The sequence below is a fragment of the Tenrec ecaudatus genome, chromosome 13 (genome assembly GCF_050624435.1).
Source record: "Tenrec ecaudatus isolate mTenEca1 chromosome 13, mTenEca1.hap1, whole genome shotgun sequence".
NCBI classification, from domain to species: domain Eukaryota; kingdom Metazoa; phylum Chordata; class Mammalia; order Afrosoricida; family Tenrecidae; genus Tenrec; species Tenrec ecaudatus.
Genome location: NC_134542.1, coordinates 81,149,716 through 81,176,006, shown reverse-complemented (window position 1 = coordinate 81,176,006; position 26,291 = coordinate 81,149,716). Strand labels below are relative to the sequence as shown.

Sequence of the window (26,291 nt, the reverse complement as noted above, 5' to 3'; positions counted from 1 at the left end):
AATGTATTTTTAGTCTACACTTTGCTTCCTTTCTGCTCATGATTTTTTTAAATTATTAAATCTTTTTATTGGGGCTCATACAACTCTTATCACAATCCATACATACATCAATTGAGTAAAGCACCCTTATACATTCGTTGCCTTGTCATTCTCAAAATTCACCTTCTACTTGGGTTCCTGGAATCAGCTCGGTTTCCCTTTTTTTCCTTCTCCCTGTCCCTCCCCGCTCTCCCCTTCCCCCTGGTCCCTTAATAGTTTATAAATAATTATTATATCTTATCTTACACTGCCTGGCGTCTCCCCTCACCCACCTTCCCATTTCCCATCTCCCAGAGAGGAGGTTACACATAGATCTCCAAGATCGGTTCTCCCTTTCTACACCTTCCCTCCTCGTGTCGCCACTCCTACTGCGGGTGTTGAGGGGTTCATCCGTCTCAGATTCCCTGTGTTTCCAGATCCCTACTGCACCGCTGTACATCCTCTGGTCTAACCAGGTCCGCAAGGTAGAATTGGGGTCATGATAATTGGCTGGGGAGGAAGCGTTCAGGAACTAGAGGAAGGTTTTGAGTTTCATTGTTGCTACACTGAACCCTGAGTGACTCATCTCCTCCCCACTACCCCTCTGCAAGGGATGTCCAGCTGTCTACAGATGGGCATTGGGTCCCCATCACGCACTCCCCCTCATTCACGAGGATGTGATTCCCACCCCCCATCCCCAGCCTTTGTTGTTTGAGACCTGGTCACCTCTGCCCTTCACGATCGCCCATGTTGGTGTGCTACTTCCGTGTGGGCTTTGTTGCTTCTGGGCTAGATGGCCGCTTGTTTGCTTTTAAGCCTTTAAGTTCCCAGACTCTATATCTCTCAGTAGCCGGGCACCATCAGCCTTCTTTACCACACTTGCTTATGCACACATTCGTCTTCAGCGATTATGTGAGGAAGGTGATCACACAATGATTGTTTTTGTTCCTTGTTGTCTGCTACCTGGTCCATTCAACACCTTGTGTTCGCTTAGGCCGTGTGCTTCTTCTCTGTGGGCTTTGTTGCTTCTGAGCTAGATGGCCGCTTGTTTGCCTTCAAGCCTTTAAGACCGGCTATCAAAAAGATATAGCGTCTGCTCATGATTTGTAAAACACTAAAATTGTAAAAGATCACATTATGCCCCCCCGCACCCCTACACTCTTGCATAAGGTGTTACTAAGCGGTAAATATATGGGTCAGACTTGACCCTGGCCTTTCCCATGTTCCATGGTATATCCAGCCACCTTTGCTAAAACATTCTATTGATCACTTGGGTAATTGGGTTTAGACTGGAAATGGATTGACTCACAACCATCACCGTGAATGGAAGGAAATGCTAAACTCTTGTCCCGTTAATGCAGTGCTTCTCAACCTTCCCAATGCTGTGACCCTTTAATACAGTTCCTTGTGTGTGGTGACTCCCCCACCATAACATTATTTTCATTGTTACTTCATACTGTAATTTTTCTATTGTTATGAGTTGGGAAAACCCTGTAAAGGGTCATTTGAATCCCCCAAAGGGTTGCGACCCACAGGTTGAGAACCGCTGTGTTAACCGATGGTCTAGGAACAGCTACTGCCTACACGAGGATCATTATTTTTCATTTCTGCTACAGAAATAGAGAGAGAGCATAGAAAGGCACCCCCATCAATGAGCAACCATGGATTTGGAAGAAGAGTTTTAGCTTGTTTTACTAGAAATTGATTGTAAATAGATACTTACATTAATTTATTATTAATAATTTTGGAGGACTATTGTATTTGTATTAATTTTGGAAGTAAATTGAACCCAACCAAACCCATAGCCATCAAGTGAGTTCTAACTCAGCAACCCTACAAGTGGAATTGCTACATAGAGTTTCCAAGGTTGTGCATCTCTATGGAAGTAGGCTACCGCGTCTTTCCCCAGGGAGTAGGACAGTGTTGCATTAGCTGCCCCACACTTAACGTGCTTTGTCTCCAAGGCTCCCAAATGTGGAAGAAGTTCTCCAAAATATAGTAATATTACAAGAAAGATGCTTTGCGAGTGCTCTTAAGAAATCTTTGTTGTGTAGGCTAGTGGTTTTCAACCTCGATTTCTCTGGGTCCCGTGGAGGCTATAATATGTGTGTTAGGGATATCTTTCACTTCCTTCCTGTGCTTCAGCCTCACTAAGCAATTAACCTTCATATTTGTTTTACATATTGGACTTCCTATCTTTCACTTAACAGAAATAGTCTAGTAGAAGGATGAAGAGCTAACCACATGTGTCTTGGGGAAAGTAATCGTGACATATTGTTTAATTTTGTCTTAACTGCTCAGCTTGTTCTCTGACTGCAAGATGGAGAGAAAGTCTATACTCATTGCAAAGGATTTGTCTTTTCACCATTCCGTATCTCACTTCCACAAAGAAATGAGGCTCGTGTTTCCCAAGCATGGGAGAATTAAAACTAGCTGTAACCTGTCTGTTACTGTTGGTAGGTGAGAGGAGTTTGCTGAATATCGAGAAATGATTTACAGCATGAGAGTCCTCTGTTCGATCTCAGTCTTCTCGAGCCAGCTGCTCACTATTCCGATTCTGTATATAAATGAACTCAAGGATGGCGTTCTGGGGGCCCAGATAAAGAGAAATTTGACCTGCCTAAATGGTGGCTGTCTTGAAGATCTGCATTAACCATGAGCATGTTGAGGAGTAACATCCCAAACATTCATTCAAGAGCACTCAGAAATTAATGAGCAAAGAATAAACTTTACTGGACTAAGAATGCTCAAGAAAGTAATTGGTTACTTTATATTTGCACTGCAAGGAGAAGAGACCGAGGAATTCTGAAAGAACATAATTAAAAGTCAAGGCAAAGCAATACTGGATAGAAATAAATTATTTAAGATTTGTTGTGATATTAAGCTCCACATAGTAATGATAGATGTAATATCGTTATAATGAAGAAAACATAGAAACCTAACATTCTATCGAATGATTGAATGATTTCTTCATTAAGGTATTTCATTTAAAATTTATAAGTCATACCCCAAGAAGAGACTGGACCTTGAGAGTCCAGTGCTGGCTCCTGAGGAAAAAAAGAGTTTCTGTTGGGTCGTAGGAAATCTACAATGGAACTGTGGAACCCAGTTCCCATGTCTAACAGGATTTTGAATCGGTTCATTCAAAAACACTTCATAGTGCCTAGAAAAGAGCAAGGTGGTGAGTAACTGCATCGTGACTTGATTACCTCAATCTCCTTAACAGCCCCCCCCCCAAAGCCAGAGAAACCAAATTTCCTTCTAAAAAAAACAAAAAATAATAATAAAACTGATAAATGAGCCTTGTAGGCACTGAAAAAGTAGTTTTATAAAGATTATGACAACAGATTTTAAAAGTAGTTAGATTGAACCAGTTGAGATTTGCCAGACGTCCTGACCATGAATTTATAATCCAGAAAATCCACACTTTGGCTGTGGGAAGGACTTAGATTTCTTGAACAGTAAAAAAATGAAACCCTGGGAAGGTGATTTTTAAAATGAGCAAAAGAGAAATTAAAAGACTATAATGAATTCACGGAGAAAGAGAGAAATGCAATTTGGAATTTATTTATGTGAGCTAATGAGATTTCATCTGAAAATGTGGCAATTCTTTATATTCAAATAAAGTATTGAAAAATACAAAAGAAGTCAAGAACTTCTGTGTGGAACTCAGAATTTTGGATTGAGCACAAAATATTAAGCTGAATAGTCACAATCGGTGAGCATTCACCTGTTGATCGCATTTATTCAAGTATGGGAGAAAGCCTGGGAATCTACATAATGGCTCCTATGATCTCTTATTCCACGTGCTCGCTGATCCAGCTCGTGTGTCTGACAGTGGTAGGTACAGAGATATTTCTTATAAATAACTACTGGTTGAGATAAACGTATATGGTGGGTAGGTACATCATCTCGTCTCAGTTTGAAGATATATAAAAGTGTAGGGGTGGAGTCTAGCCTGTCAGTCAGGTCACAGCCTGATGATGCCTCCTCATATGTGTGGTCTTCTCGTGAGGAGGATCCTGGGAGACACCCCCACCCCCTCCTTCACCTCCCTCTTGCTGCTGGCTAATGGGACCACCACCATGCGATCCACATGACTGCACTCACCCACCTTCTGCATCATTGCATGTGGCTGCATGAGTGTGAAGAGAGACTTATGGACTAGTATCGCACTTATGGACTTGAGTTGGACTGAGCTGGGATGTTGATGTGCAATTACTTCTTGATATAAAGCTTTTTCTTACACATATGAGTGTCACTCGATTTGTTTCTCGAGATAGCCCGGCCTAGCACAGCATATGATTTTATATATATATGTGTGTGTGTGTGTGTGTGTGTGTGTGTGTGTGTGTGTGTAAATTTAAAGCACTCAACTTGACAAAATGACCATGTTCTAATCTTAGATGGAGACCTAATTCTTCATGTGACCAGATCGTAACTCTTGAATCTTGCACCTGTTCACAGTGGCTTGCTGTACTTGTGATCAAAAGAACCCTATGTGTAGAGCTGAAAGTTAGAGAAGGAAATGACGAGTCACCACATAGCTCCATCGAATTCTCCACGTCCCCTCCCTCCCTCCATGTGGTTTCACACTGGTTTCCACCAAAGTCAGCAAACTCTCCTCAGGACAACTCGGGGGAAATTGAACAGTGCCTTAACTAAGAATACTTTTTCCCTGTTATTCTAGGAAGTGATATCTTCAAAAATGAAAATAATCTTTGAGTATTAAATTTCATGAGAGATTTTATAATTAAATATATAAAGGGGCTTTTAAAAGTTTTTGGAAACTTTTCATTATCTTTCCATGAACTCATTTTTTAATGAACTTTTTGAAAACCCCCTCTTTGGGGGGAGGGTGTGTACACACTCGTGAGTATGTATGTGCATAATTATTTACATGATACCCGAATGTACTATTCTGGAATTTGCGGAATTCTGAAAGTTTCTAGACTATGTTCCTGCATGTTCTACTCCAAAAATAGCATTGGAAGCATCAAGTGGTCTGGTGTGTGAGGGAAGTGGAAGTAATTAGGAGGGACAAAAGTATCGGGTTGGTTTGGTGAATGTAGAGTTGATTTGCCGGTGATGGTAAGAAAAGAAGAGGGAACTAAGTGGTTAAAACCTTCCTTGCCACACTAAGGTTTTGAATGACACACTCTGTGCGACTATTGTGCATTGTGGCAGGAGAATGACACCAGAGTTGAGTTTTTGAGAAATCACTACAGCGGCAGCCTGGAAGAGGGCCTGGAAATTTGAGAAATCCAAGCCAGGAAGATGAGTCAGAGGAGAGACTGAAAGAATGAGCTAGCCACCGAGAGATGGATGAAGACTTAAACAGTGCCAGTGGTCCCAAACTCCAAACCCGTTGCCAATGAGTTGATCCCAATGCTGTCTAGGCCTTCTGAGACTACATCTTGGCCGGAGCACACAGCTTCTTGCTTCCCTCAGGTAGCAGCGGGTGAGTTGAACCGCCACCCTGTGGTTAGCAGCTCAGCACCACAGTACCATTGCCACCAGGGCTCCTCGGGTCCGTTATAATCGGGATTCAGAATAACGTAATAGGGTTCGGAAGGTCTTGGGCTTGCCATGTGCAGGTACTGGTTTAGGTATATATCTTTAAACAAAGCCCCCACGGACTTTACACACGAGTGGGAGGGTCAAACATGGAACCAACTCCTTCTAATTGAGGCATGTAGGTGGTAATAATGGAGCAGGAGCTAGTTTGTGAGAAAAGGGAGGTCGGTAGGTTGATGCAGATGCTGAAATGCTCGACTGTTAGCTATAAGTTCAAACACACCTAAAGTCACCTCAGAAGATGGGGTGGAAATATGCCTCAGAAAGGCCAGGGTCAGACCTCACAGAGCTTTCTCCTCTGCATACATGGGGCCACAATGAGTTGGAAATTACAGCAAAATTTAATTCCTGACGTAGGTCTCACCCAAAGTCTCAAACTGATGTACAAATTGCAATAATTGTAGATGTTATTGATGGTTAGGTTATTGGAACTTGTGACTGCTTCTTCACATTGAATATTCAAAGTATACAACCGCTTTAATTCTCACATTAAAATGTGTGTCGTTTTCCAATGAAAGCGCCTAGAATACAAGATGCTTGGTTTCTTCAGAAGTCAAAGTGTGGGACTGAATTATTTGTGGGACCAGTCCCTCAACATTGCAGGCATTCCTTAAACTATGCGGAAACACTTCTCAGAGAAAGGTGTTTGAAAGAAGAGAGGAAATAAGCCTGTGTATCTAACATACAACTCTCTAAAATGTTTAAGCCCATAGCCATCAAGTCAGAGCCCACTCATAAAACCAAAAAACTCACTGCCATTGAGTTCATTCCAACCCATAGTGACCTTGGAGGACAGGCAGAACTGCCCCTGTCAGTGTCCTACACTGTAACTCTTGGTGGGAGTAGAAAGCCTCCTCTTGCTCCTGAGGAGCGATTGGTGGTTCAGAACTGCATACCTTGCAATTTATCATCCAATGCATAACCCAGGAATCCTTGTCCATGCCTACTCCTAGCAGCCCTATAAGATAGAGTAGAACTGCTTCATCAGATTTCCAAGGTTGAAATCTTTACGGCAACAGTGCTACCTCTTTCTGTCAGCAAGCAGTAGATGGGTGCAAACTGCTGGTTTTTATTTGCAGCCAAGCGCTTAACCACTGTTCTACCAGGGCGGTTTTTTAAAGTAATATAAATGGGTTAAATTTCGTGACTTAAAACAGCATTTCAAGACTTCCTGTAATACTGCCCAATTCATGAATCCCAGGGTAAGGAACATTTTGAGAGTAGTTTAAAGTACGGAGTTCAAAAGGAAAATAGACTTCTGAATAACATATAATGATCAGTAATTATACAGAATTGTAGTATTTAAAGTGAGGGTAATTGGGTTGACGACACCATGGAACATTTTACTTATCTTAAATCCTAGATATTAGCCCATTTTCCTAAAGATTTGTATCTTTCACTTAAAGTAGCGAAAGGCTCCCGGATGCCTTCACCTACAAATGCATTGTGACAGCTTGGTGTAACCAAACGTTTTCCAGCAGCAAAAGCGCCATTCGCTTGATTATTACAAAGGGAAATTACTGGAGGTTCGTACGTAGGTTTGGAAAGTTTGAGCAAAGCGCATGGATTGATCATTTCTGTCCCCCTGACCTGTGAGAACGGCGTAGGAGCCCTGGCGGTGCTGTAGGCTGGGTGGTGGGCTGCAAACCACACATGTGGTGCGTCACATCTACCAGCCGCTCATCAGAATAAAGATGGGATTGCGTGCATCCAGAAACGTCTTACCGGCTCAAAAACTCTACAGTGGATCATTGTGACGTGAAATGTACATCATGGCAGCGGGCAGGTTTCCAGAACAATGGGGGAGGCAGTATTTTTCAGTATTGTTTTGCCACAACAATATGTATCATTGCTGTGCTCTAAGCAGTATGCTCTGCAGTCGGTGTGAAGAGGGGGCAAAGAAACCACAAGCCTCGTCTAAACCGAGTATGTAGGGTGAATCACTACTTGTTATATCCAATTCTGAGAATAAAAGAATCTTTACTAATTAGTCTTTGTAAATTTCACTATCAAAAGATGAACTTTATTCCCGGCAAAGCTGAAATACAGTCATGTGTCATCATGCCACTGCACATCCTGCGAAACAGAGCGCAAGGTGTTGTGCAGACACTGTATCATGCACATGCGCCGGAAATCCCCAGTCAGGACAACTTCCTTTCTAAATGTGCATTTCAGTCAATGTCCAAACAGTGAGGCTGGATTCTATCTAATATCAGATAGCCAAATGTTTGTCATAAAAAAACATTAAAGAAAATCACTTTGAAATGTACTATATCATCTTAAATATAATAAAACGCAGTAGGAATCAATGTTTTAATGCATGTTGCAAAGTGGTTGCATTTACCTTGAATTTTTAATAACATAGGCTTTTTGGGGGTTGAGGTCACATCGGACCAAAAGCAGTCTATTGTTAACCCGTTCGACTTTATGCACTCACATGACTGTGTAGTAAGTACTACTGGACCCAACTTGTATCAACAGAATTAAACAACAAAATCAGATTAAATAAAACTGAAATTCAGTGTTGGAAACCACTTTTGGAGCCATGAGCATTGGATTGTCTTTCTGCAGAAGTGTGGCTTCTCTGCTGTTGCAGACCTTGAGGCAGATTCTAGTTTTGTGCTGCCACCAGCCCCTTCTGAGATCAGTTGATAGGAAGGACACAGGTAACGGACAAGCACCCCAGTGCCAGAGGAGATTACCATAACCAATTCACTCCATTCCCTGCGAGCATGTCCCCCTTGTCCTCAGCTGGCTCAAGGTCCTAGATAAGTATTTTGATGAAGTAAATGTAAATCACACAGAAGAGTATAGTGCAGAGACTTCTGCCTGAATACCTCTTGCTGGTTTGAGGAAACATCAAGGGCTTAACTAGACGTTAAAATTGCAGAGCACTGAGAGGGTTCTGGCACTCACTGCTCCACGGCTTTTGTTTCGGAGAGGGCTTTCTTAAGCTTTAACCTACATACCTTTCTAAAATGGAAAACTCCCCCAAAACTATGGTAATGTTGCTGGTTTCCAAAAGAACCAAACTGTCCAAACATGTAAGAACAAAATCGGCGGCATTCAACTCCACAGATATAACCACTGCTAGCACTTGGATATTTATTTCCCAAGACTTCTTTCTAGGTATTTCTCCGTGTGCAGGCGTGTGTGTGCGCATGAGATACAAAAACAGGAACGAAAGCTGTTTCACTGTATGTGAGGCGCACGCTTAAGCTCTCTGACTCTGGTTCCATATATTACCAAAGACTTCGGCCAGAGCTCTGATCTGTCAAAGAAAGATAACTATGTACCTTTTCATAAAGGTGTGATGAATAATACAAAGGAGATCCTACATGTGAAGTATTAGCTAATCCAGTGTCGATTGGTTCTGCGTTGTAATCGTCTGCCCCCTTATCACCATGCTTCCTCCCTCCCGTTGCCTGGGAGGCAGAGCGCCAAGAGAAACTACAGATGTGCTTTGCCGCATTTTTCATCCCCCTTAAATTTGATCCTGTGTAAACTGAGGAAATGGTGTAGTTAAAATTGGATCCTGCCTTCAAAATAGACTTGGAAAAATACCATTGTCTTTCCGTTCCTTTTTTGTGTGTACTTTTATAGGGTCTATGCCCATAGCTACGTTGTTTGACAATTGAAGTAAATGGACCTTTTCCTTTTTTCCCCCGTAGCTCAACTGAGAAGTCATTTCCTTGGAGATCAACAGGTATGACCTTTATTATATAATTTTAAAATCATTGTGTATTGCATGTACCAGGAGAGCAGCTTCATAGTCTGAGCATTTGATTTTCTACATCTTGGTACAATAAGTCAAAGAAAGCCTTTAATGGTGACAATATTTGATTGCTTTGCTTTGAATTAGCAGTTTTCAATATGTTTAATTTTAAACCTTGTACAACAGATATGTGTGAGTTGTCTATTAAAAACAAAGTATTGGGCATCGGCATTTTTAATGTTAATCTGATATCTGGAAATTATCTTTTCCATGTGAAGACTGCACTGGCCTGCCCTCAGGAAAGGTTAAAGCACAATCCGGGGTAACTGGCAGCCATTTCTATAAGTCACGGTCTCACCTTTCTTTCAGTACCTTTTCTCAAACAGTTACCTGAAGTGTCTTGTATGTTTTCAAATAAAGAGAAATTGATTATTTCTCATACAATCTAGTGTAACCCCATAGTTTTTTATTTTTTATCCTAAATTCACCTCAAAAATCGAGGAGTCCAAATGTACACATACAGAGCTTAGATTGCGTTATGGAGCCTGATCTCAGTCTTCAGTCAGGATGTGTGTTCTGAGTACTGTATCTATCGCTGGGTAGACACTGATGGCCTGGAGACATGCGCGTCCCTCTCCCACTAGGGAGCAGCAACTCCAAGGTCATGCCGACAAGTCCATGCAATTGTGTATGTGCTATCACAGAATTTGACACTTTAAAAAGGCTTGAATTGAGGAAAACTAAGCCCTCCAAAGGTGAGTGCCTGAATTAGCCCGAATCTGCTGCTAGGGTTCTGTTATGTACACGAAATAAAAGTACGCTGGTATTTCACAAAGAAGCCATTTCAAGCAATGTAGTGTTCATGCAAACTATCTCTTATTTATCTAATGCTATTAAAACAGAAATATCACAAGTAGATAATTTTAACAGCCATAAATGTGGCTTCTCATAGTTTATTTGGCTAGAAGCCTGGATTCAGGGTGCCAGCTCTTGGGGCAAGCCTTCTCTGTCTGTAGGTCCTGAGGGAAGGTTGTTGTCTTCTTTTACCAGGTTTTCCTTTCGGATCTACATATGTCTTGACATCAGCCTTATAAAAAGTGGCCTGGGCCACACTGCAGGGAATCTCCCCTTACAAAGAATCAGGGCCGTAGCATGTAATGTAATAGCTTATAAGTCAGAATTGACTGGATGGCAGTGATTTGGGTTTAACTTAAGAATCAAAACTCACTGCCATCCTGTCGATGTCAACTCATAGTGACCCTGTAGGACAAAGGAGAATTCCCCTGTGAGATTTTGAGACTGTCAGTCTTTAAAGGAGTAGAAAGCCACTTCTTTCTGCTGAGGAACGGCTGGTGGTTTTGAACTACCGACTCTGTAATTAGCAACGCAACTTGTAATCACCATGCCACTAAGGCTCCTTTAAACTTGAGTAAGGTGGTGATTTAAGTAAGGTTATCTGCATAATATGCTAACCTTGCTTATTGGCATAGCACACATGACCTAATCCTCTTCACCATAACCTAATCTTGCTTAATAAACTGTCTGCAGAAATGTGGGTGTACAATACATCACAAAGTAGACGATAGTTGCAAATTATTGAGAATCATGGCGAGTGAATTTGGCACATATTTTGGGGATGGAGGACACAAATGCCATAGATAGGTCATAATCATGTAGAAAGCCACTTAACAGTAAGACATACACAATAATAAAAGGAATATCATGTCAGGAAAAATGTAACTGCTGACCAAGTGTCACATCGGAAAATTTGTTTTAAGTGGGCAGTTCATTTCAGAGAGCTTTGTAGAGAAGATAGTCCTAGAGCCTATAACATTTGTAGCCATTTGTGAAGACTATTGTGTCACTGAGCTGACAAACAGAGCAGAAATTTCCTCTGGGGACATCTTGAACTAGTGTAGGAAATAGGAAGGTACGAAGGCTAGAGAGCCATTGGATCGAATTATAGAGCTCTTTGAAGGCAGTGACTTTCAACTTTCAGATGGACAATCCATAAAACGATATTTGGAGCAAAAAAAAGTCACATACCTTAATTCTCAGGAGAAAAATCACCATTAAAACATTTTAACAGGTAACATACGATCAAGAAAGAACCAATGATACTGAATGAAGAAGTGCAAGGTGCACTGCAGGCCGTGGTGAAAATTAAGAATCCAAGAGTCACCAGAATAAGAATAGGAATATGTCAACAAGCTGAGGGGACACATACTCATGTAAGCTACCTGACCAAACAGCTGGAAGAGATCCATATTTGTACCCATTCCAAAGGTGACCAAACAATGTGACAATTATCCAATATTCTTAATATCATATGCGAGTAAATTTTGCTGAAGACTATTCTGCAATGGTTGTAGCAATACATCAACAAGGAACTCTAAGAAATTCAGGCCAAATTCAGAAGACAGTATGGAACAAGGAATATCACTGCTGACATCAAATAGATCTTGGCTCAAAGCAGAGAATATCAAAATGATGTTTATTTGTGTTTTCTTGACTGTGCACAAGCATTTGACTGTGTGGATTGTAAGAAACTATGGATAGCTTTGAGACGAATGGGAATTCCAGGATGCTTCATTGTGCAACATGCACATGGATCAAACAGTGGTTGTATAAAAAGAACCAGGTGATACTGAATGGCTTAAAATAAAGTGAAAGGGGGTCGGGGAGTGATCAGTGAAAAGGGCACCATGCTTGGTAAAGTAGAGGGAGCTGCCCTCGATGAGATGGATTGGCCCAGTGACTGCAGCTATGAACTGAAGCGTAACAATGTCGAGGAAGGAACAAGACGGACGAGCCTGGGCATTGTTTCCTTGTGGTGTGCATCGGCTCACTGTGAGCGGAACTGATGACACAGCACCTAGCAGTAACAAAAGGAGAAGAAAAAATCCATGGCACGGAAAGGATATTGCAGAATTTAGTGTGTGAGCGCCCATAACCCAAGAGAGGCGATGCCTAAGGTAATGGAGACTGGTTGGGTGTGACAAGAGTAAACAGTGACAAGCAACTTAAGAAGTCTAGGTGGAGAGTTGGTTTTAGAGGGATGCAGAGGTTTCGAATTTGGATGTGTTGCATGTGAGATGATTAATGGGCAGCAAATGGAGACATTGAATACACATTTAGAAATGTGAGTACTAAAGAACGACCTTAATTGAATGCAAAGAAAAACACATCAATTAAACTGATGGATCCGTGCGTATTAATGCATAATTATGTTGGCCATAGTGCTGTGGGTAAGGGATAACCACGTCTGAGAGAGGAAAGCTAAAATTCAAAAGGATAGGGGTGTGTTAAGAAAAGGCTACTGTTTTTTTTCCTCACGAGTTAATAAGGAGATGATCTGAAATTTGGCTAAGGAGGGGAGTTAGTTGACATGCAATGGTTTCGCCTCGCCCCACCCCACATTTTGCAGCGGCCTGAAGGGTTTTCAAAGGACATAGCATAGTACCTAAGGATCCCTGGTGGCATATCATTGGTTACGAGTTTTGCTGCTAACCAAAAGGTCAGCATTTTGAACCCAAAAGCCACTCTGCAGGAGAAAGATGAGTTTATCTGATCCGATGAAGATTTATAGTCACAGATACCTAAGAGCCATTCTATCCTGAAAAAGTCGCTTATTGTGATTTTGTTTTTCAGTTTCCTCAGAACTAATAGAGTTGTGTGTTTTTCTGTCTTTAGTTAGCTTTTAGTTCTTCAAACATTGATGAAACTTACAGAGCTCTTGTATCTTAATGTTATTGAACAGCCACTGCTGTTGGGTAAATTCTGATTTATAGAACAGAGTATAATTGCCCCGTTGGGTTTCTGAGGCTCTAAATCTTTGTGGAAGCAGACTGCTTCATCTTTCTCCCAAGGAATGGCTAGTGCATCTGAACCACTAGCCTTTCTGTTTGCAGCCCAATACTTAACCCATCAGGACTCCCTAGGAGTTACATCTACTTAGTCATTTTTCTTTTAGAGGGAGAGATAGCACAGGTATTGACCATTAAACACAGTACTTGTGACTGGGATTCATTCCACTTACTAATATTTAAAAAATAGAAATATTGTTTGTTTTCCACTTACTTGTCTGCCATACTGAGCAATGTTTAAGCTCTTAGCCTGGCAATAAGTGATCATTGTAAGAGAGAAAAAAATCGAATTTTGATTTTATGAACATTTTATAAAATGACATAGGAAAATTGTCTTTGGTATTTCTGTTCGCCAAAACTTCTCTTTGGAAATGCAATGAAAGCAAGCAACTGGATGAAAATCCAGTGTCATTGCCACTTTGATTATCAAGTTTCACTCTTCCTTCTCTTCCACTTGGTGAGCCGAGTGACTGGAAGTGCTACGCACATGTCTTGTTTTGAAAATTAGCCATTTACAGAATAACAAAAGTGCGGCCTAATGTGAAAAATATGTTTTAAAGGTTCTCAAATTACTTTGTGTTTTGTCCTTTGAGCCTTCTATACCAAAACATATTTTTCTGTTGTCGAGCCTGTGGGGAGCTTGGAAGACATGGGGCTAGGGGGATTGTAACGTGATTCAGCGGAAAGCAATGTGGTACTTCCTCAAAAAGCTACACGTACCTGGCAGCTCAGCTGTCTCACTCCATGGTAGATGTCTAGAGATTCAAGAGCACATACAGACATATACACATGTATGTCCACTGTGACTTTATTCATAATAGCAAAATGAGGGCAACCACCTCAGTGCCCATCAACAGATGCTGAATAAGCAAACTGGAGTACATACCATATGTACCATGAAATACTTTCTATTACAAAGAATAAGGGGTCTGTGATATGTTTTCTAACATGAATGAATCAGGATGGCATTATGTACGTAACACAATTAAGCCACAAAAAACAACTGTTATATGGGCCCACTATTATTTTCAAAACTCAAAATAGATATACATGGAACAGGAAAGTTTTTGATGGTTACCAGGGATGAGAATAAGCAGAAGGGGGGATTCAATTTCCAGATAGTAGACACCTATTAATATTGATGATGGGAAAGTCAAGGACACAAGTGGATGACATCAGCACCACTTGGCCAAGGTTAACAAAGGCACTTAAAACGTACACACCAAAAGGGATGTTTTCAGTCAATGCTCTATCACACACAATTCTTCAACAACAGTAAAAACAACCAAAAATTAGATGTGTGCTTGCGCGCCTAGAAATGGATGTGTAGATGCTGATCAAAAGCTATGTTAAATACAAGGGCATGTATAGATATATTTCTAGGCGTATGTGTACACACATTTGTGTAAGCTGATTATATATGCTCATTTATAAACAATCACAGTGGTGGCATAGTTATGGAAGCTTTTTAGACATATCCAACTAACTGGTGGGATTAGTTTACTCCTTTAGAAGGCTTGAGACTAGCCTCAAGGGCCCGCTTAGTCAGTTGGCATAGCATAGATCACAGGGTCATGTTATCTAGCCCAACTTGGTGAATAATGTCGGAGGGTCATCAAATCTTGTAAGCAGCCATCTCAGATACAACTACTGGTCTCTACTTGTATGGAACACAAGAGAGTGGAGATAATTAGAAACTCTGGAAACTAGTCCACAGTACTAACAGCCTGTATAGATCACAACCTTCTCTAACCAAAAACCAGAAGAACTACTAGACAATACCTGACTACTGTTCCAACCAGGAATGCAGTAGAAGATCCTGGGTAGAATGGGAAGAAAACGTAGACCAGAACTCAAATTCCTCAAAATAGCCCTGTTTACTGGCCCAAGTCTGTTTCCCTAAAACAATATTTAACCTTTGATTTGGAGCTATTTTATCAGCCAAAGAATAAATTGGCTTATTTTATAGACATAGCACCCCTCAGTAATGCACCACCTTTAACATGAGACCAAGTGTTCAGTGTTTACTAAAAGTAAAGATGAGAAAGGCAGTGAGGGAAAGGGAGACTAGACAAGCAGCACAGAACAAACACAATGCAAACAATGCTGACACACAGTAAATATTGTAACCAATGGCACAGAACATTTGCATTGTTAAAGGTGAGCCTAATTTGCTGTGTAAACTTTAACCTAACATACAATAAGGTATAATTTCTTTTAAAAAGGGAATATTAGCATCTTTTCATTTTCTTGGTTTCCTAAATCAGACACAAACTGTCTTAAGATTAAAGGAGTACTATTATTCTTGACATTTCTTTAATACCTTGACAACTTCTTGACCTTTTTTTTTTTTATTTTATATTTGACTTGAAAAGCTTAGCGCCTTAAATAGAATTTTGAGTGTAGCCTCAGAAGCTTCTCGTGCCTCTGGGCCGCTTCAGCTGGCTTCAGTCGTCCTTCTGTGTCTGCTTCTCCTCTTTATAAGGCATTCTTCAGAAGGGACGGGTTTAGGGCCCACCTTACTTTGTTTGTCATTAGCATATTCTCAGAGGTGTCATATCATTGGATGTCACCCTCTTGAAGTTGTGTTATGTGTTTTCCTATTTTTCAATATATGAAACCCAGGATCGGTGAACCTATAGAGACAGCAAGTAGAATAAGGGTTACAGGGTGGCGGGGCAGGGGGTGGTTCGGTGATGGAGGGCAAGGGGTGGATGGGGAGATGATGTCAAGGGGCCATGTAGAAAAAGAATGTTGGGGGGGGAGAAAAAGAATGTTGGAAACTGATTGTGGTGGCAATTGTACAATACTGTTGGCCGTGGTTCGACTGTGGGTAATTATATGATATATAAAAGAAAAGCCGTCGTTCCACACAGGGTTACATTCACTGCACATGATCGCATCCACCCCACCCCCATTAGAGGTTTGATTCTCTTCTTTGTAGTGTTGAGTGTTTTATAGAGAAAATGTGTTGCTCTGTTAACTGGGCAGGACAAGATAAAGACATACTGTCGAGGCGTGGGAGACCATTAGCTTGAGGTTGTAATAGTGTCCAAGGGTTTGGTGATATGTAGAACTTTTGAAAGGACATAGGAGGTCAAGGGAAACTCATAAATGCATGGTTGGTAGCAGATTAGTGGGATTACCTCAATTGGATATGTGTGTTTCTCATTAGACAGATAAACTGAAACGATTGATCCAGAGCCCTCCCCTGGGTCAATGAGGCAGTCAAGGCACGACTCATGACTGGGTGACCCTATAATGTGATTCCCACCAAGGACACCCCCCACACCAGGCATCTAGCTTGTTGTTGTTTGTGGTTGGTGGGTGGGTGGGTTGATTGATTGGTTAGTTTCCATCTGTACTAATGAGAGTAGTGCAGGAGAATTGGTAGCATAGCGGATCACGAGTTGAGTTTCTAATGACAATATTATCATTTCAAATCCACCAGCAACTTCAGAGGGGAAAGATGAGGCTGGTCTTGCCCATGAAGATTTACAGTCTCAGAGATCAGAGAGAGCAGGTCTACTTTTTCCTATAGAGTTGCGATGGGTTGGAATCAACGTGATGGGACTGAGTTTGATTTGGGTTTGGGACCAGTTAGGTTTGGTTTGGGGTTTTAGACACTTGAAAGTATAAAACAAAACTCATCAAATCACATTTTAAAGTTTGCAAGCTACAAAGCATGCCTCCCAGAGAGTGGGGACGAATCACTTGTTTTTTACTTTCCCAGGTGAGAATAGAGTTTTAGAGAGAAAGTTCCCTCCGAGTAATAAAATAGTTATGAAGCATTTTTTATGCTTTGCTATTTATTATCCTGCCTTTTGAACTTCTTCCAGATTGTCTAGCTTCTCAATGTTATTTACATATTTGCTCTATAGAAAAATAAAGGCATATCTTTTGTTCTTAGGAGAAGAGTTTACTGTTTTTTGTTTTAGCTTTGTCTTTTCCTTAGTTTTGCATTTCTTATAACTGTTTTTTTAATACTCATTTTGCTAGAAATGAGTTGAGGAAATATTCTAGTGCTTCCTTTTGTTTCCTGTCCTATTGAGTGATTTTACATTGTTCACTTTATATCTCTTAACACTTTTTTAACTTATGTAATATCTTAATTTCTGTCCAAATCTGAGATAATTTTTAAAAACACATAAACTAAAGATCAGATCCTCAGAGAATTTTCATTAGTATATAAGAAAGGATGTAAAAGCGTGCTGGTGGTATAGTGGTTGTGTGTTGGGCTTCTGTACGCATGGTCATCAGTTCGAAACCACCTGTATCTCCTAGTGAGAAAAACAGGGCTTTCTACTCTCATAAACTGTTAGAGTCTCAGAGACTCACAAAAGCAGTTCTATCTTGTTGTATAGAGTCACCAAGAGTCAGTATTGACACGATGGCAGTGAGAAGGATGCAAATATATGCACATGAAATCAAAGTTCTCATGATGGTAAAGATTATTCTGCATATGAGGGGAAATAAAAATGCCTTGTATTTACTTCTCATCTAAAAAGAAAAAGAGGCACACCAATTCAAGCACAAATAGAACCCTACCTACCCGGTGTGTCCTCCCCGGAGGAAAGAAGGAAGACGTGAAGCCACAGATGGAGCGCACGGTTGAACCGGCTCACTGGTGGTCGCATAGCTCCTGCAGCTGCGCCGTGAATTGTGCTGCAAGTCCCAGTTTCCAGGTTTCTCCTGCGGAGAAAGGCGCGAGGGGCAGTGAATGGAGTATAAGCAGTTGCTGGTCCTTAGGTGTAAAATGTGTGCAGGTGGGGGATCAGAGTGTGGTTTTCTGCTGACCTGTGTCCCCGCCTCTCTGCCGGGAGGACTTTTCAGTTCCCGTGCAGGCAGAGCATCCCTGAATCCTTCTTAACACTGACAGTTTCTAGAAGAAAGGGCTCACATGGCGTTTGTAGGAGTGGCTGCTTGTAAAGAACTGGTACTCCTGTGTAAGAAATTCAAGAGGCCAAAGAGGCTGATGTCTATGGCCAAGCCAAAAAAATAGAGGAACATTTAGAAGCAGGGCATTGTCTGGTTGACCACAAAGGCATTAAGGGGTGAATAGGCTTCATGAGTCTTTCCCAACAAGTGATGTTCATTTAAGTTTCTATTGTGTGCTGTCCATTGACATTAGAGGTTCCGCAGTACAACTAAATTTAAAACGTCATAGACGAAATCAAACCCACTGCACCGAATCCATTCCTGTTGACAGAGACCCAGCAGGCTGTGCATGTTCACAGAAGCGAGGTCCTCTTCCTCGGCCAAGTGGCTGGTGGGCGTGAGCCATGAGCGCCCCGTAGCGAGGCCGTGGTCTGCTGTGCTTCACTGTCTTGAGATTTTCTTCCTGCAATGGATGGAGGCAAGTCTCTTCTTTCTTTTTTCCCCTTCACTGGAATGTTTTTAAAAGAAACAAAAGAACAGTGGGGGGGGGGAGTAACTACTAAAAATAAAGATAGATGAGACACTAATCCTGTCAATTTATCTTTCTTTTCCTTCCATCTGGAGCAAGTAATTTACAGCACACATACATGAAAAAAAAATCAACCCATCATGGAATAAGACACAGATTTAAATGAGAACACTTTATGCCTCAGTAGAAATGTACTGAATTTATAAAGGAGATATAATAGGAAGTTAGGCTATATTGCATATATTCATAAATAGAATATTAGATCACCAATCACCTATAAAGGGTTACGTTTTTATTGAGGACTTAGGATGTTATGATTTATTGTGGCTCTAAACTGAACAAGTGACATAATTTTATCACATATCCCTGCGGAAGAAGACTTTCTTTCAAAGGCTGCTGTAGTCAAAGCCTCGCCTTCCTTGTTCGCTGCGGGCCTTTTGGTCACCTCTTCGTGGCAGGCTGAAGCTTCCCACAGAAAGTGCTGTAGCCTCCTCCCTACCACCACAAAGGTTCTCATAACTTTGTAATTTTTATTTCTGAAAAGTAAGGTAGTCTACTTCTTGTTAAACAAAATAAAAGTTTTAGAATCGTTTTGAGTAAAAGGGAAAAGTTCCCTTTAGTCTCCTTGCTCCCCCCCCCCCCATAGCTGCCGCCCCCAGTGGACAGGAGAGCTTGTGGAACTGCACCAAACTGTCCCATGCATGTGTGTCGTTAAGTAGACTGGTGTTGCATTTGTTTTCTAGAAGCCCAAAGAATAGTCTCTCTGCTCTTTTACTTACATCCCCCCTAACAGCATAGTGAATATGGGAATGTTTCTACATCCATCGATAAAAGACCTGACTCCTTTTCAGTCGCTCACTAGAGTCCAGTGTTTGGAAAATGTGTCTATCCTGTCCCTTATTAATGACAGTTTTACTTTTCCAATATTTTCGCCACGACACAATAGATTTCCCATGCTTTTTAGATTACATTTCTGTAAAGTGGAACTGCCTTAGCAAGGCTGTGTACCGTTTATTTTGGTTAATGGTGTCAGATCACCCAAGAAAAATACTTAACAGTGTACTCCCCTACCAACTGTTATGTCTCCCTTACAGTGTTACCAATAGTGTAGATTCTAATCACTTATTAGACTTGAAAACTTTGTTTCAAATTATATCACAGGGTTTATATAAGAATTAAGCAGAGCACAACCGTTTCAAGATCTATCTCATGTTGGAATTAAAAAACTAAAAGTGCATAAAGTTTTCTGTCAGTTTGCCTTCACATGTTTTCATATGTGGCCCAAAATGGCCAGATGAATTTCTTACATCAACAAAAATGCTGCCACCACCACCACCAAAACAAGTCATAATGCCAAACCACGTCATCACCATCCGGGTGACAGCACTTCACTGCAGTGGCTCCCAAGCATTGACACACACTGGAATCCCCTGTGGCCCTTCTTAAGGCGCTCCATTGGTACAGTGGTGAAGCACTGGGCTCCTTTCCTTAAGGTCGGCAATTCAAACTCACCAGCAGCTCCTCAGGAGACAGTCGGGACTCCAGTGACAGTCTCTGGAACCCACAAGGGCAGTTCTACCTTGTCCCATAGTGTCACTATGAGTCGGTATCGACTCGATGGTCGTGAGTTTGTTTTGGTATTTTTCTTTGAGTTTTTCGTGGCATGGTGATTTAACGCTGGCTGCTAACTGAAAGGGCAGCAGTTCAAACACAACAGCTGTTTCACAAGAGAAAGACGAGACCTTGGGCTTCCATAAACAATGCAGCTTCGGAAATTCTGCGGGGCGGCCCCATTCTGCCCTATGGATATACTTTCAGTAGGAATTTACCTAATGGCAATGTGTTTGGTTTTGGGGGATGGAGCTTTTTAAAATTCCTATACTCACATCTCACCCCACACATTTGAGTCTGCATATTTGGGCTTGAAATGGGACATCAGAGAATTTAAAGATTCCTTGGATCCACGGTTCTCAAGCTGTGGGTCTCGACTCTTTGGGGGTCAAAGACCCTTTCACAGGGGTTGCCCGAGTCATAATGGTAGCAAAATTACAATTATGAAGTAGCAGCGAAAATAATGTTCTGGTTAGGGGGGTCACCACCACACGACGGACTGTATGAACGGGTGGCGGAAGGGAGACGAATCCAGTCTGCATAGTCCCAGCCCCGTGAGAAGAATTCTGAGTTTATCCTGCTTATTTTCTCCAAATGTTATTCTAGGGTAGCTAAATCACTAGCTATTGTAGGTTATCTAACGAATCTGAAATAGTCTTTTTTTCAAAAATTCAAAATTATTTTTAAAAATTAAATAGCCTATTTGCAGCCACTAATGAAGGAATGGGAACCCTTCGTTTTGTTGTAGTTACTCGCAAGGTCAGCTGTTTGAAACCACCAGCCACTCCTCAGGAGAAAGACATGGCGTTCCACTCTCCAGCAGTTACTGCCGTGGACCCTTAACACCCAGCCCTACAGGGGGTTTCTACCAGGGCAGTCCTACCGCTCATGTAGGGCGACCATGAGTCAGAATCAACTTGAGGGCAGAGTGTTTGTGAAGGATTTTTGTTCTTAATGGAGGAATAAGTTGCTGTGAATACCAACTAGTCATCCACACTTAACAAAAACAATGGAAGAATTGATTTAACCAAAGATTTTCAATGAATCTATCACAGTCTCTATGTTGTCTACTATAGTTGCACATTAGAATCAAATGAATAGGCCATGACCCAGACTAAATCAATTGAAATCACTGGGTGTGATTCAGGCAGTAGTAGTTGCTAACTCTCTTTCTCAAACCCCTGCCCTGGGATTGCAAGGTACACTTAAGGTTGAGAACTATTGCATTGAGAAAAAGGTTGATGTTAAACTTAACAATCACTATTGACTGACAGAAATGGCTCACTGATCCTAGAAACACTAAAAGTCATGGTAAGAACAGAGTGTAATTTAACCATGACCATTTAGACTGCAAACGTTCAGCCTTTTCTGCTTCTAAGAAAATACTTCCAATAGAGGACTATGTAAATGACACCATAGGAAAATATCAGACAAGTTCAGAATTTGATTCATCTTGCAATTTTATTGTTATCTCTTCAGTGGCTGGGCGGGAACCCCTTTCTAGATGAAAAGCCGTGGCACGATAGCATTCAGTTGCCATTGGTGACATATTCAGGTCTGTCTAGCACAAGTCAGAGAAGCTGCGGTGGCGCCAGGCACGGGCATTGTGCTGCTAACTACAAGGCTGGCCAGTGGACTCTCCAGCCAGTATGTGGGAGAACAGTCAGCTTGTCTGCTCCCATAAAGATGTAAAATCTTAGTCAGAGAACCCAATGGCAGAGGCGTTGGGATGTGTACAAGCTAAGCGACTGTTTGTGAGGGTGATCTAGCTGCGACATGTCACACCATTCATCTCCAGGGTTGATTTGGCTGATCTCGCTGGGTAGCCTGCATGCTTGGTTGAAGAGCACGACTTTCTCTGGTCAAGGTATAAGAAAAGCTGAGCTCCTCTGCTAGAACCTCCAAACAAGCTCTTAAAGCTAACTGAACAAAGCCATTTCTCAAACCATGACGAAATTATCATGATAAACCCATTACTGGATGGTGATGTTTTTGTGAAGTGTCACCAAGTCAGGTCCAACTCCTAGTGCTCTTACACCCAATGGAAGCAACACTGCACGGCCAGCCCTGTGCCAGCCTGACAGATACTGGAGCTCATGCTCCTTGAAAGCCTTCTCATTTTTGCTGCCCTCTTCAGGGATTGATCCCTCCTGCTAAGATGTCAAAATTTATTTTTTCACCATCACCATTGTTCTTCTGCGTTGATTCTTTGGCAGTTGTACTTGAACTTTGTCCAACTTTCACACGCATATGTGTCCGTTGAAAATACCATGGCTGGTGTCAAGTGTGCCCTTCATCGCTTTGAAGAGGTCTTGTGTAGCAGTTTTGCCCAAGGCAATGTTGTTTTACTTGCTGAGTGCTATTCCCATAACCTTTCATTGTGGAGCCAAGCAAAATGAAATCCTTGCCATTAGCCTTTAGTCTATTGGTGCAGTTGTCAGGATTTTTGTGTCTTTGCATTGAGTTACAATCCATACTGAAGACCACAGTCTGGTTATTGTCAGCAAGGGCTTCAAGGGCTCCTTGTTGGCATACGAAAGCAAGGTTGTCATTAGCTTATTATCTGTTAAGAAGCTTTTTTCCAATCCTGATGCTTTGATCTTTATATATAGTACAGCTTCTATGACTACTTGTTCAGCATACCAGTTGAATGAGTAAAAGGGTGTAACCCGAATACCCACCTTTCCTGATGTTAAAGCACTCAGTATTCCCTTATTTTGCTCCAACAACTACTTCTTGGTCCATGTATAATTTTTCCATGAGAACAATTAAGTGTTCTGGAATTCCCAATCGTCTCAGTGGTATCCATAGTTGTTATGATCCAAATAGTCAATTATTTTTGCATCGTCAGTGAAACAGAAGTAAACATCGTCCTGGTATTCTCTGCTTTCTGAATTAGGCTTGAATTTTGACAGCTCCCTGTCAATTTACTGCTGCAGCTGTTGGAATTTCCTTCAGCAAAATTTTTCTTGCATGTGATATTAATAATATTGTTTAATAATTTACTTATTAAGTTGGCACATTTATCTTTGGAATGGATGCAAATAAGGATAATTTCCAGTTGGTTGGCCAGGTAGCTGTCTTCCAAGTGTGTGTGTGTGTGTGTGTGTGTGTGTGTGTGTGTGTGTGTGTGTGTGTCCTTGGTGGCGCTGTACAATAAGCATTGAAGTTGGTGCTAACATCTGTACTGATTTTTTTTTTAACTCATGGTGGCCCCATGTGACAGTAGAATCACCCCATAGCGTTTTCAGTTTTGGGTAACATGTTAAATTTATTTACCATATGTACTTGAAAACGAGAAAACTGTTTTCTGAGGTTTCTAACTCAAAATACTTATTTTGACATCATCGTTTTCTCATTTACAGGATATATTGAGAGCTTCTCCTGGGCTTTTTTTTAAACTTTTTATTGTGGATTCGGTGGGGATTTACATATCAGATTATCATTTTACATTCAATAACTGAGCGACTAATTGAACCCCCTAATGGCTTGCCCTGTTCCCTGCCCTGTGCTGATCCTGAGAGTCCTGTTGCCATGGTGACTTTGCACCCAGCACAGCTGTCCATCCTTTCATCCATGATCAACCGCAAGACCCACAGATTAACAGCAGAGGCATGTTCATCATTTCACGTTCTTGAGGGAAGCCTAGACTTTTTACTGAAACTAGTTTTATGTGCCCTTCCTGGATACTTGGGGACATCCGTCACAAATAAGAAAAAAGAGTTCATTTTGTCTTTAGTCTTCCATCGGGAGCTTCACGAGATAAATAATATATTTATTATTTGTCAAGGCCTCCCGCTGTATTACCCTTTACTCACTGGTGTTCTCCGTCGATGGGTTCCTTGCCTAATGAGCTGCCTGTAAGGAAAGCTTGCAAGTGCTTAACTGAAAGGCTGTAACAGGCAAGGCTGTGCTTCCAGTAATCTTCCAGGCTCAGGTACAGATCGAACTTTTTAGCCTACCTTGATGCTTATGCGATGTCTGCATTTTTAGGCGCACATTTTCTTAATTTGATGTTTGAAAATGCCCCGTAATATATTTCTGGAATCCAGGAAAACATATTTGTGAGCTGCTGCTCTCCCCCCCACCCTTTTAAGTGACAAATGTTCTTTAAAAAATAGATTATATAAAAGGTACATTAACATTCTGTTTGTCACTTCCACTTATAAAAATGCCTCAATTCATATTCTGATCCTGCAGAATCACAGCATTGCTATTTATATGCAACATTTAATTATGGTGTATAGCATTGGTCAGGAAATGATTAACCCCCTCTGGTGGTCTCCACTTTTTCTAGTGAATTCAGTATCTTCATCCATTTCCCACAACAGATATTTTTTTAAGACATTCGTTTGGAAGCAAGATTCCGTAAATAATGCACAAAATAGAAACGTGAACCTTAACAAACTGCTCTAAGGAATACTTTATCCAGCAATTGGGAAGTGGGCTCTTTTTATCTGAGGTCACTCTATAACTTGAAAGTTACCTGTCTCCCAAAAAAGTCATGGAAAATATTTTGAATATGACTTAGCTTTTTGTTGATGTTCCAAAGAGATCTTAGGATGTGGTTGTCTTCTCACTGCCGTCGTCCGAGCTGATGCCCGCTCATAGCAACCTCGGCACGGCTGGCGCTTCCACTTGCTGGCCTTGCAGCCACTGCTCCACCAGGTTCCTCCTGGTCATCCAAGCAGCGATCCTTGGGGTCTGCCGTAGAAATGGGGGAAGTGATTAAATGCTTTCTCTATAGTACAGAAATAGGGTGCTTTATAGCTTTTATTAAATAAATCTATTTTATCACACACCTCCAAAATCAACTTTCTAAAGCTTTAATTTTTATATGCTACTTAAAAAATCGGGCACAAAGTTTATACCCTGCTTTCAGAGCATATTACTTACTTAACCATTCATCTTGGAACATGGGAATTTAGTATTCTTGTGTTCTTGTGATGCTATGGTGTAAGTGCTGTTTGCTGACGGCAAGGGCAGATGCTCACGCCCAGTAGCCGCTCTGGGGAAATGGGAGACAATCTAGAAAGACTCCTAGTCTCAAAAGCCCTTGTAGTTCACTCTGACTTGACTAAATTAACTTGATGGTGTCATCTCAGTGTCAATTTTACTATTCTGTTTTCTGGGATGCCACATCTAAAATATGAATTTTTTTAAAGATAAAATCGTAACCTTTGAGAGGACACATTTATAGTACATTTTGGGCAGTTTTGTCTAACCGCGTTTGGTTTCCTGGGTTCTGTTGTTGCTGTTGTTTTAGTACTGAGCCTATTGAGTTGTAGGGAATCCTGTATGAAGGGGACCTCAAAAATCCTTAGGGAAATGAATTAAAGTGTACTGGGGGGTTTTCTTTGAACTTTTTGAAACTTCCCTGTATTTCAGAATTTGTGCATATGGTGTTTAGGTTATATATTTATATAAATAACTTTCTCAAAGAAGGGTTTAAAGGAGTACAATTGTTTGTCACACCGTTTGTAAGAAAAGGTGACATTGCTCAAAGAGATGTCTAGAGTATATCTTCCTTCCTCCTTTTCTATGGAATGGTGATTTCTAATAGCCCTCCTAGGAACCCTGGTGCAGAATGGGCCATGCATCTGACTTCCTACCAGATCCTCTGCAAACCCACCTGCCACCACTGCAGAAAGTGAAACTGTCTGCTCCCATAGCGATGTCTAGACTCAAAACCCTGTGGAGCAACTCTGCTCTGACCTGTAGGAGCTATCCGTCAGGGTAGATTCCTTGATTGACCCTCAGAGATTTCATTACCAATCTCAACGTGATTAAAACATTTGGCTGCCAACTGAAAGGTCCATGGTTCAAATCTACCAGCACTCTTCAGGGAAAATATGTGGCAGTTTGCTTTCATAATTGGTTACAGCCCTGAAAACCTTCTTGGGCAGTTTGACTGTATTGTAAGGTAGCTGTCAGGTGGAATTAACTCAGTGGCATTGGGTTTGGATTTTTGGTGGTTGTGTTGTTTTGTTTTTATAATGAATAAAAAGGATGATAGAATACCTAAACTCTTAAAGTTTGGGGTTTCCGTGAGACTTACCTTTCAGAGCCTCAGGTTTATTCTTGTGCTAAAACTGAA

General features: G+C 41.2%; 1 protein-coding gene across 8 annotated transcripts in view; it reads left to right on the top strand.

The window, feature by feature from the left end:
- Positions 1 to 26,291, top strand: part of PKP4 (plakophilin 4) — a 272,376-nt gene that overhangs the window by 170,491 nt on the left and 75,594 nt on the right. For all 8 annotated transcript variants that reach the window (XM_075529701.1, XM_075529706.1, XM_075529705.1 and 5 more), the window contains one exon: positions 9,267 to 9,301. In XM_075529701.1, the coding sequence (XP_075385816.1) occupies positions 9,267 to 9,301 (35 nt within the window). The remainder of the gene's footprint in view (positions 1 to 9,266; positions 9,302 to 26,291) is intronic.